The sequence below is a fragment of the Lepisosteus platostomus genome, chromosome 9 (assembly GCF_059453375.1).
Source record: "Lepisosteus platostomus isolate fLepPlt1 chromosome 9, fLepPlt1.hap1, whole genome shotgun sequence".
Classification (NCBI taxonomy): Eukaryota; Metazoa; Chordata; class Actinopteri; order Semionotiformes; family Lepisosteidae; genus Lepisosteus; species Lepisosteus platostomus.
Genome location: NC_142619.1, coordinates 8240616 through 8252835, shown reverse-complemented (window position 1 = coordinate 8252835; position 12220 = coordinate 8240616). Strand labels below are relative to the sequence as shown.

Below are 12220 nucleotides of genomic sequence, written 5' to 3'. Positions count from 1 at the left end.
AGCTTTCATTCAAGTACTTACATACTGTACAAGTGCTCTGCGGTCAGCCAAAGCTGCACCCTATCTGTTCTAAGAGCCTGGAAGAAGAAAGGCCAGGATTGTGAGTGATGGATCACTTCTGTGGTATAGAAGAGGAAATTAATTTTGGGCAGTGGAAGGGAGAGAAAAACCAGCTTGATTCAGAAGCACATGATCTACATCTGAACGCTGACCAGTACTATTTATAACCTCACCTCAGAAGCGCACCCTGCATAGATCATGGCTGCGGATAGACCCGGGGCTCTGCAGAAGCTGTAATATCGACACCCAGGTAATTGAGTGAAAAAAGAGGCAGAATTTTTTGATGTGCCACAGACGTGCTGCTTCTCCATACTTTACCAATGACCCTACTTAACCCCAACATAATGGAGACCTAAAGCACTCCTATTACAGCTGCTCTCTTTTCAAAGGCCAATACATTGCAGGTCAGCATAAAGATGAACCAAGCCTTCACTCCAGAATCCTGGAAATTTATTTTCGGATGTTTTTACACCTACTCACTTTTGTCCATTGATGGAAGTCCACATGTGTATGTGTGCGCCTGAACATGCGTAAGTATTGCATCACCCTACAGTTTTATGTGATTGTAATTCCTGCTGGAAAACCCATTGCACATGGAAATTTGGGAAATGCACCTAAAACCTAGGGAAAAACTTAAATTCTTCTAAATTAAAAACAGTGAAAATTAGTGGCCCCTTTCCTATCCCTGCGGCATAATATCAAAATACTCCTTAAATGATCTCTAACAGTAAGTAGTCATGTGTACCTTCAGAAGAGAACAGAAAGCCCACTTCTTTGGTGTGAGATGTATCTCCACACTACCATATTTGTAGAAATGAGTGATACGATAAATGGTCCATCAAGGTAAATAAAAACCTACGAAAAGCTTGCCAATTATACTTTAACAAGTAACTGTAACTTTACAGCTTCTGATGGACTCCCATACCTTAAATATTAAAAACAATGATAAAATTTAAAATTACACAATTCATTAGTTAGATTTCACTTGTACAATTGTACTCTGCACTAAAGGATAGATATTGCTAGTCTGCAGGGAACAGAAAGGCCAGAAATTAGACTAATTCCTGGCCTGAGGGGAATATTTTACTTGGACAGAATAAGGAAACATCTAGTTTTTTAGCCTGGAACATACAGTAGCTAATTACAAGGGCAATGTTCAGATATTCAAAATCCTGAAAGGTGTTGACCAAGTCAACTCAGGGGACTGCAAGTCCAATATAGATTCAGGAACAAAATTATGTTTAGGCCCATTCAAGACCAAAATGGGAGACACTGTTTTATACAGAGGATTTTGGGAGTGAACTCACTAGCCCTGCAGATGCATCTGACTGTGAGACTCTTTAAGAAACTGACAGGTGGAACTGAAAGACAATTAAGTTATCAGAAACCAAAGGAACAGGATGGGATACTCAAGTATGTAACCATTCTTATGTTCTTTATAACACAGAATCAGATCATATACTACATCTATATACGTAATTAAATCAAACATAATTAAAATCAAGTAAACAATACTAGTTTTAGCTGTATTGGCTCTAGGCAGTTTAAAAATGACTTTCAGTACTTATTTCTGAAGCGATATTTCCTTGAGGCTTCTAGAAAGATTATGAGTCATTATTATGGCTCCAAAGCTATAAACATTTTGCTTTATTAGTCACAACTGCTTTACATATGACGAATGTGTACAGAAGTGTTTATGTAAACAATCTAGAGCAAAAGATGTATACATAGTAATCTTTCCTTCTGCAACTTTAACTACGAGCTTAAGAAAGGGAACAACAACCATAACCATTGATTAACAGTCAGATGAGAAGTGCCACTAACTACATTTAAACTCTCCTCTGCTGTTTCATCCCAGATCCACCAAATGTGAAGAAATGTGATGTGACCCAGCCATGTATGTGTGACTGCAGCAGAGCAAATCAAACCAACCATAGTTTTCCAGAGAGAGGAACAGAAGCAGGTGGGTCAAGGCCTTTAATATCAGCCATAGATTTGTTAAAATTAAAAGCACTGATAATAACTGTGTTTTTCTGTAGCACAGGGCTGGAATCTAGTCTCAGTCCCACACTCATTACCTGACAACCAAGAAATCCCAGTGAAATACAACAAAATAAACAGAACAGAAAACCAAACAAAAATCACGGACCTATTTCCTCTACTTGTCTGGCACTCCGTATTTTGGAACAGCATGTTTGTGTCTTTTAACAGGTCTGCATTAAAGATATTTAAATATTGCTGAAACCCAGTCCTGGGCATTATGGTCACAGAAAAAAATTAATTTCATTTCAAAATCCCAAATGATTTTTTACAGTAATTTTTGCAATGATGACTTTAACAGATGTGCTATTCATGTATAGTACCCATTTTAAACTACAGGCTGACTTGCTAATGTCAAGATTTTGCACGCTATTGTATCTCTCACCGCAAATTTTCAGAAAGAGAAACTATGCCATTATATTTTAACAACTTTAACATGTTTTTCAAACTTTTAACTTTCATTAGAATGCTGAAGACCTCATTACTGGCACCTGTATATTGATTTACTGTAGTTAATGAAATACAACACACTCAGTTCTGCCCATCGGGATGAAATGAGTTCGATATAAATATAAGAGGGATAATTGATGAGTAGAGTTTAACAAATAATAAATGAGCAAAGAACCGATTTAGATAAAGAGCAGAAATATATGTCTATAACTGTAGAGGTCTAAATATTATAGACCTACTTCTGAAAAAAGAAAAAGGGTGTTAGATTAACCAATTATCCTTAATTTTAACTGTCATGTATATGAACTAAACATCTTTTACATTTTGTTTAGAATTCTTAAATTGTTTCCTGTGACTTCTGAAGACTTATGCATGCCTTATAAAAATAATACTGTCATTAGTTTTTCATTACTGTTTTTACTATTTAGATGAAATGCCTAAAAGAGTAGATTATATGAAGTGCATCTGAGTGTTCTTCCAGCAGTAGAGATAAAAACCAGTAATAACAGCTGACTGACAGCTTGTTCATTCTCACCTCTGCCAGCACAGGGCAGAGAGCTTTGAAGAAGCCGACAGAAGACAAAACTGGCTACAAACCCAGGGCCTTCAAGTATCAGAGCTATTTGGATAACCGCAGTTTATTAAATTCTACCAGATAATGACATTTAAGTACTGTTTATTCCTGCCAGCTAGCCTGCTATGCAGGGTCCGATCTTCCCCCTTAGGGAACTCCGGTTTATGTACAAAGGAAGCAAGATACAAGCAGATTGGCTTTCCCTAAGTAAGCTCCCCTGGCTTTTGGCTCCTGCAGTGAGCTGAGTTTATTCTGCAGAATGGCTCAGTGCTTCGCTTCTGGTGGGTAGCATACTGACACTTCAGCTACTACCATTGTGTAATTCTTTTTTACCTTTTTCAATTAAGTAAAACAAGCATATATCCTTCATGACACAATACTTTATTTTCATACACTTAACCGAGTGTTAAGCAACCTGCCACCCACCTCACCAAAAGAAAAATCCAGGGCCTGAATAAATTAAATAAGCTTTCTAATTGAAAATAACAAGAAAAAAAGACTTAGAATTTATAAATATATTTCTGCTACCCCCTAGTGCATGAACACAATCTCAAGGATTTTACTTTCAGCTTTCATGTTTTTCCTGTTAGCTCTTCTTGCTGGCCTTCAACAGGATGAACTGTCCTTTTATAAAATCCTCTTCCATTAAAAAAAATAATTTCAAAGTTTTACATAACATTGCTTACAGTCGCGTAAATTTAACAATTAAAACAAATGATTCTCACTAACACTAGCCTCTGATTCCTCACTGCAGTGGCTACAATGCTAGAACTCTATTAAGCATCTAAAATCTAATCGAAGAAAAATTAAGTGGACTATCAAATACAACCAAATGTTCCAAGATTCACCGACTTCAAAAATAGAAATCATTATGTCTCTGGCACCCGACGAAGCTCATATTCCTTCTGCTCTGGATTCTTCCATGACTAGGGTTTTCGGCCACTTTGGAAATGGTTAACCCTCCCACTACAATACTGGAAAATCAAGGGCAGTCATGTGATTGACAGCAGCCCACCATTTCAGAAACCAGTGTGGCTGTACTTAGTGCACCATAATCAGGAAACTAAGGACACGACTGAGGGAAAATGACAAAGAAACTAAAACCCACTTCAAACAAAACAAAGGCAAAACGGAGACACTCTCAAAACTTTATTTCAGAACCCATTAATTACTACTACTAGTCTTATTTCCTTAGCAGACACAGACGTAGCAAGTCTTCAATGTTTATAAATTAATTATGTATTAATTATCAAGTATTATTATTAAGTTATAATAAGTTATATACATATAAGTCAATAGATATGAGAACAACACAAGTACAATCAATGATACCGATAAAATCCATGGGCCATTTCCAGGCATGATGCAAAGCAAAACTGCCTTAAATTAGAAATGAATGAAATATAATTATGATTAATTAGGGGTGCTGTTTAACTTTCCTAATGCAGAGAACAGTTAAACACTCATAAATGACTCCACCTTCACAGATTGAGAATAGTGACTTTTGAGATACATATTTAATTTAACTGTTGCCTTTTGCTTTGTGATTCTCAGTTTTTCTTGAGTCACAGTTCCAAGGGCAATGTTTTCAGAGCCATTCAAATACAGATATCAAGCCACTGTCATGAACCAGAAAGTGAAATTCATACAATGTGCTGCCAGCATATAAAAAACTTAACAAATGGTATGGTGGGCCACAAAATTGGGTTGTGCAAAACCTAAAAATAGCTTGGGCAAACAATATTTGTTGTTCTAAACATTTTCTATCACTTCAGACTGCTTCAGAAAACTGTCAATTTTGTACAACCCAGACCTGAACTGGTTGGATTTTTGTTTGAAACAATTAAGCATCAAATAAAACAAATCTCATGGTCTTCACGTTTCACTAAGTGCCAACACATTGAAGAATTATTATCATATCATTTGTGATAGCATCATAAGTGTCATAACTGTCATAGGAAATACCCATATAAAATATTAACTACGAAACACAAAGATTATAACTTGTACAGTATTTGCTATGTAAGCAATATATTACAATAAACACTTATACAGTAGGTTATGTTATATACAATCCTATTTGAACTGGTAGCATCTTCTGTAAGAATGATCCTTAGCTCTATCTGCAGGCCTCAATCTGTTTTGTGCACAATCACATGACACTGTCCTCATTATAAGACTTTGAGATGACCCTGTCATATAACTAAAAATGCTGACAACATTTCTTAAATGACTTGATAAAGAAGAACCAAACACAAATGTATTCTTAAGAAATACATTCATCAATACATCTGACATTTTCCTGAAGTTCGATTTTGAAGGGGTACGGGTATGGTGCTAAACATATTGTGTTTTTTCTTTGACAGTTACGTATACAATAGAACTGCTGGTTAACCAAGTGCGGAATGTGACCTTCTCATTCATTTTAAGCACACCTAACTACAATGAATTTAGGCAGCAATGTGAAGTAGCATTGTGGGCACTGAATAAGTTAACTGTAAGGTTGTAAAGTCAAATCCGAGGTGGTGCATCTGCTGTTCTACACTTGAAAAAGGGATTTCATTCAGATTGCTCTAGTACTGTAAATGCCTTGCTGTATGAATAGCTACAAATGTAAGTGTTTTTTGGGTAGATGTGCCAGACAGTAAATTAATAATACTTCAGGACCAGAATCAAAATCTGAGAAAAGGGTCTGAATTGCATTACCAATGTCAAATAGTGGAAAATTGAACAAAGGCACAAACAATCAATTAAAACCAATCTGTGGTTGGTAGCAACCTCTTGATCACACAATACTAATTTCTAAATGAATTAAGGTAAACACACCACAAAGCTGTTACTGACAATTCCAGAAATCAAAAGGCCAACAAAGCAATAAAATCTGATTTGAAGGGGAAGGGAGCTGAGGGTGGGGATTGAGGTGAGGATAAATGAAATAAGTGATTTTGGCTTTGTTTTAGAAAATGGTGCTCACCCTTCTGAACAAAGTGGCTGTGTTTGAGGGCACCTGATTGGTTATGCCCAAATGCCCTCCTCATCATCCTATTGGTTGAGAGATGACAAAAGTTTGCCCAGTGCAGCATGGGATTGAAAGAAGAGTTGGTTAGTAAGACAAGTAATACATTGGAATATTAAAGAGAAAAGACAGTTAAGCTGCAGTCTTCCTTTCAATAGACAACCCAGAAAGGCTTTACCAATAGAGAGTGAAAAACAAGCAATATGTGGTGGTCTGGTTAGAAGGAATTAGATTAGATGGAAACACTGTACACAGGGCATAATGTGCACTTAGTTGTTGTCACATTTAATACTTCATCAAACAGAGTAGGGTCAAAGAGAAAGGAAACTGCAGCTTAAGATATTTGCAGATTAAGTGTTCCAAAGTAGACTTCTACTGAAGGCAGCAGAAAGCTTTCCAAACAGAGCAACCTCACTGATTTGTTCTCGTTAAAGAATAATGTCCTTAACCATAATTAGTAATTGATAACTATAGACACCCAAATTCTGCAACATCACGGAAACGTTGCCCAAGTCCAAGGTGAAAAATGGAGCTAGGCAACCATTCCTCCAGGAACATGGAAAATATGACATCATTCACTGATCATGAATGTAAGGCTGGAGGTAAAAGCCTTGAATTCTCAAACTGGGTGAGATCATGCTTAGTTTGTCATTCTACTGCCTTCACTTATCATGAAGAAATAATAAAAAAAAACAGTTACAAATGATGGCATTGACTTTGTATATACTCCTTGGGAAAAAGGTAGAAATCTAATCTTCAATACTGCACATAATTAATGCACACATTGTGGCCTTTGTTTTAAAGAAATTACAATGTCTGCACTGAAAAAACAAACTTAGATATACAGCCTCATTTGTTTTCTGGGCTCTTCACTGACAATTCTACAGTTTATAATATTTCATGGAAACTGAGATAAAGTACCTACCACGTGGAATAACAGTAATGCTTTATTTTGTGTGGCATTAATTGCAATTTGATATGCATTTGCATATTAATGTTAAATGATGCCTTTTTGATTTCAATTCATATTTAACAAATGACATGATTTGTTGGATAGCAACAGGAAAAGCAATACTAAAAAAACAATTACCTTATACTAAATTAATCTTACTTCTAGCTGGTCATCACAGTCTCTCATGACTGGAGGAAAAGTCAGCCATTAGGCTTGTGAGTTTTGTTTTTCTGCCCTCTGTGCCTAATGGTTGCTCTGGCAAATTCGATGCACTATAAACGCATCCATAATCTGTGAAAGTGCCATTTGTTGTGAAGTACACTTTACCAAGTAAAAAGGGAATTCCCATATATTTGTGTCAGAGGAAGTGAGTTGTACTGAGGCATATCTCTAAGCACATGAAGGTTCCCATTGGCCATTCATCAACAGACAACGGCTTATCCTTGATAAGGGTTGAAGTAACCTGAAGCCTATTCCTGAAGCAGAGGGCATAAAGCAGCCCTACACCCCGGATGGGGCACCAGTCTAGAGGATGGAGTGCATACACGCAGGAATTATTTAGATATGCACGGCTTTAGAAGGTGCAAGAAAACCTGGTGAAAGCCCGCACACGTGAGAACGTGCAAACTCCACCCAGAATGTGTTGCTGTAAGGCTGTAATGCAGCAGCACTAACTGCCCATGCCATCATACAGCCCCCATACAAATGTTAATAATCTCGGTTATGGTAAATGTACAGCCATTTCACATTATTCAATTTTCCTTATTTCAATGTTAACTGATCATATTGTACCACCAAAGGTGAAAATATATATGCAACTGCATATGAAATTATTTAAAACCAAAATAAAGCATTGTCAACATAACTTGGTTTCATGGTTTATAGTGCATCATGGAATAACAGGTTGGGATTTGGACCTAATTCAAAAGGAATGGGTTGAAGCCCCTGGTGTGTGAGGGAAATAGTGGGAAATGCTGTCACATACAGATGGAATCTTGTAATCTCATTTTGCTGAATGCAGACGCAGTTCTCCTTCGGATCTTGGCACATCATGCTTCCACCTCACAATGTTAGCATCCAGAAGGTTAAGATAGTTAATTTAGGTATGCATCAGATCAACTATATATGGTATAGAGGACAGAATGCGGTCAGAACTAACTTTTATAAAAGCTGAAACAGCAGTGTTGGGCACTGCTTGTTAAACCCAAGATATCTGGGTAACAGGTAACTCATGGTCATTGTTTTACTTAGTGATACATTTTAAATAATTTTACTTTTCAGGCAGTGGTACACTTAAAGTTGCTGAACTTTATATAGGTAACTTAAAATCTCTTTCCCTTTCACAGTTGAGAAGAGATGAAGAGGCTCAATTAAAGACAATGTTAGTTTTAGGGTTTAATTTTGTAATGAAAGAGTTCAGCTGGAACAAAAGCCAGAAGAGAGAATGTGACCCATGTAATGCACTGCTGGAGGAAATAAAATTATGGACTGACAAAAAATGTGAATCAGAATTTAAAATAGTATATGACTTTACAATATACAGTAATATATTATCTGTGCTTCACTGTTTTCTGTATTTTGTTTTATATGACCTTGAAAGATAGAGTGCAAGCTGCATTTCATGTTAGCCTATCATGTCACTTCATAAATAAACGTCTCTGATACAGATGTCTTAAAGAAATACAGCAATGCCTCACTTAGCGCTGCTTCTATTAAGAACGTATTCGCCATAGTGTTCTTTGTCTTGGCAATTAGTTTAATTAGTCCAAATACACCTGCAGAATGTCACAGGGCAGATAGAAGCACCCACTCAGCGCAGGCTGTAGTTGAGTTTCTGTCACTATTTGTGTGAAAGACTAAATGTAAAGCTAAGTGCTAAAAACAGCACATAAGCTCTCAGCCAATGATAGTCTGACATGATATGTATGTTAACTTATGGACAGTGCCATTTGTAATCACACATTAAAAAGAATGCTCAAAACTAGACTTATAAAAAATACGTCTCTCTCCAGGATGGCCACAGCCTAGCTCATCCTGGCAGATATACAGTAGCTCCTCCTATTAGCAGGAGTGAAGGCAGATCGTGGTTAATCTACACAAGCTCTGAGTGGATTTGTTTTCTTCTGCAACTATAATTTTAACAAACTCCTTACTGTATATAAGGGATTTTTAATTACATTCTGTGGTATAAATATCAGCAATGCCATTACTGATACACCAATGAAGCCTTGGTAATTACCTGTGTTAACACTGATTCCCACAATGCTTCCTCTTGAATGCATCATCAGCACTACGCAAGGCATTTCTGTAACTCAGTTTTAGATTCTAACCTTACACTACATGACTTCAGTTTTTCTTTTAGTGTACCTGTGAAATTAGGGCCCTTAATTTTGTTACATGCGCTGCTAATTTTGTTACATGCCCCATTAAATATAAGATGAAAGTGGGGAAATGTGTCATATAAATCTTTCTAGATGTTATTTTAAGAGTTATCATAGCAAGTTCAACACTTTGTTTTAATTTAGCAACAATAGGAAATTATTTCCTATTGTTGTTCTAACACTATTTTAAATAAACAGCACAGCTTTATAAATAAAGACTTCGAATATACAGTAACTGATGGAAGTAAACAAAAAACATGTTCCATTATTCCAAAAATGAATGAGGAAGACACTGTGGTTATAATGTAAATGTTCTTATATCTCCCAAGTTAAGAACCTTTTTTCATCTTATTGTTAAAAACTAATAGAAATATAGCAGCGTGCACTTTATCTTATTAGGTGTGAAAGAAGCAATGACCCATTATTCATACTGTACTGTCCTGTTGTAAAATATTATTAAGCCTTTATCGAAAAGACTAACCACCATGAAATAATGCTTTTTTACACCTAGAAAAAGGACATACAGTATAATCGCAAACAATAAACTGCTGTATTTCTGTTGGGCCTTACAAATATTGATGGAGTGGCTTGGGCAATGAGATTCTCAGTGAGACCACAATGGGCTGTCTATCGCTGGCTCAAGCAGTGAACCTTGACACAATCTTACGGTACCTGATCTGGAGAGGGCTTGTGATTAGTCTGGTCGGAATGTGAAGAGGCCTTCAGGTGGTCGTCCTCATAGTTATCGGCCATCAGCTTCATCCGGTTTTGTGTCTAAAAGACAAAAAAGGAGATGAGACAGAGGTCAGCTCCACTGAGTCCTTCTGTGGTGAATTAGTGTTACAGTGGAATCAATGGCTTTGAGCTGTAACAGGAATATATCACAGTGTAATAAAAGCATATTTTCCATAAAAGGATGTCTTTCCAAGTATTTCTATGTTTTTTAGAAAATTAATTTGAATTTTTAAAGTCCAGAAAGGGACATCATAATCTCATAATTGTAAAAAAATATATTTTCTTCTTGAAAAGTTTTTAAGAAAGTTGAAAAGAAAGCAGCAACATTTTACCCTGGGCAAAAAGCTTTTCAAATCATACTACTAAGGTTTTGTCCATTTTACATTTTTAACCTGAGTATGCATCAATGGGCCAACAGAGCTTCAGAAGAATTCAACCAAACTGTGCATAGTTTTCCACTATGTTTTATTAAAAAAAATGTTTATCATTGTTTCATTTACTTATTTTAGGCTTATGTCCTTATTAATTTCTAATAAATCTCAGTTGTATTATTTTTATTGTCTACATTTTGATAACACTTCCCGAAACACATAGTTTGAAACAAATTCGTTTTCACCCCTGGTTTTTGAGGAGCTTGGTGTCTTGGGGTTTGTATTTAAAGTTTGCTCCAAAATACTCTAGCTGTCACCTTAACCCTAGTAGTAATATTAATAGTAAACTGTAATTATGAATTGGTCTGATAAAGAAACTCCAATTAATAATTGAGACTTCAGACACAAAGACCAGAACACACAGAGCTCCTACTAGACCAGGGCTGAAACCTATTGGAGTACAAAGGTAATGATGCAGTGATTCTCACACCAACAAAGCAGGAAATGTATGCAAACAAGGTTTTTCAGACAGTGAGCTGTTTACGAACCTGTGATGGAGCTCTGTGGCACAGGCCCATACCTGAACTGTGAGTGTGCTCAAGGGATTTGTCACTGGGCCTACATTCCTACAACACTGTTAACCCCACAATAAAACCTGCAGCCACAAGAGCCGTCTGACCACCAACTTCCTCTGAACATTAATCACACTAAGGATGCGATGACAGTCTTTCGGAAAGATTCAGAAGCCAGCAGGGATTCTCAAGTGTGACCACAAAGACACTGCTTACAAGGCTGTTCAACTGGTCCTCACCAGCACATTTCTATAAGCAATGTCCTGTTTCTCCTTCAGCAAAGGAGACTGAGTTTTAATATGCAGCGGAGGTTTTAACAATCATGTAAGCATGATCCTAGAAAGATTTGAAAAATATGCTCAAAAGGGATCTTTTGACCTGAAAACACCTAGGTAGGCAAAATAAAAAAAAGCAGATACAGCACGCACACAGATGTCAGAAAATATTGCCTAAATGTCTTTATAAAAATGAACATAAAAAGGAAGGTGCAGAGAGTTGAAAAGTAATTCACAATGCACTGCAATGCACCTCCTAGAGGAGGACGTTTCTGAGATTGCACAGTGGTGGAGCTCTCCAATAAGCTGTCCTCAAAAACATAAGAATTCAGCACCAGCAAGCCCTTGCGCACACAGCCTCTTTCACATTCACAAAGAAACGTTTAGGAAACCTATTCCCTTATAATGGTGGTGATGACTACAGTTCTCAAACACCTCATTTCCAACCTGTTTTATTAACTTCTCTCAACGATTACCAATGTAGGCATATGTGGAAAAAAAAAAAGAAATGCCAGCCCAGGAAGATTGTTTCATCGTCAAAGGAATAAATGCATGTAGTCAGCTGATGCCAAAGGAAGGGTATTTTTTTTGGGGTGGGAGCAAACAAAACAACCTTTGAGGTTTCTGAGCTCCACTTTGGATGCCTGGAGTGCAAGCGCAGACAAATCTGGTGATTAGGGTAGTTTTCAGATTGTTTCTTTTAAGTTGCTACTTTTACAATCAGTCTTGTGCAAAAGAATCACAGTGTATTAAATCATTCCACATCCTCAAGAACAGCACGGCAATAAAAAGCA

The 12220-nt window shown here is 36.8% G+C and overlaps 1 protein-coding gene across 13 annotated transcripts in view; it reads right to left on the bottom strand.

Annotated features, from left to right (window-relative positions):
• The window catches only part of LOC148654505 (ELKS/Rab6-interacting/CAST family member 1), a 341414-nt gene that overhangs the window by 42204 nt on the left and 286990 nt on the right, over nucleotides 1-12220 (bottom strand). For 10 of the 13 annotated variants that reach the window (XM_088646780.1, XM_088646779.1, XM_088646777.1 and 7 more), the window contains one exon: nucleotides 10146-10247. In XM_088646780.1, the coding sequence (XP_088502906.1) occupies nucleotides 10146-10247 (102 nt within the window). Of the gene's footprint in view, nucleotides 1-6098; nucleotides 6167-10145; nucleotides 10248-12220 lie in introns of all 13 variants that reach the window. The other 3 variants (XM_088646788.1, XM_088646789.1, XM_088646790.1) reach the window with 1 other exon arrangement.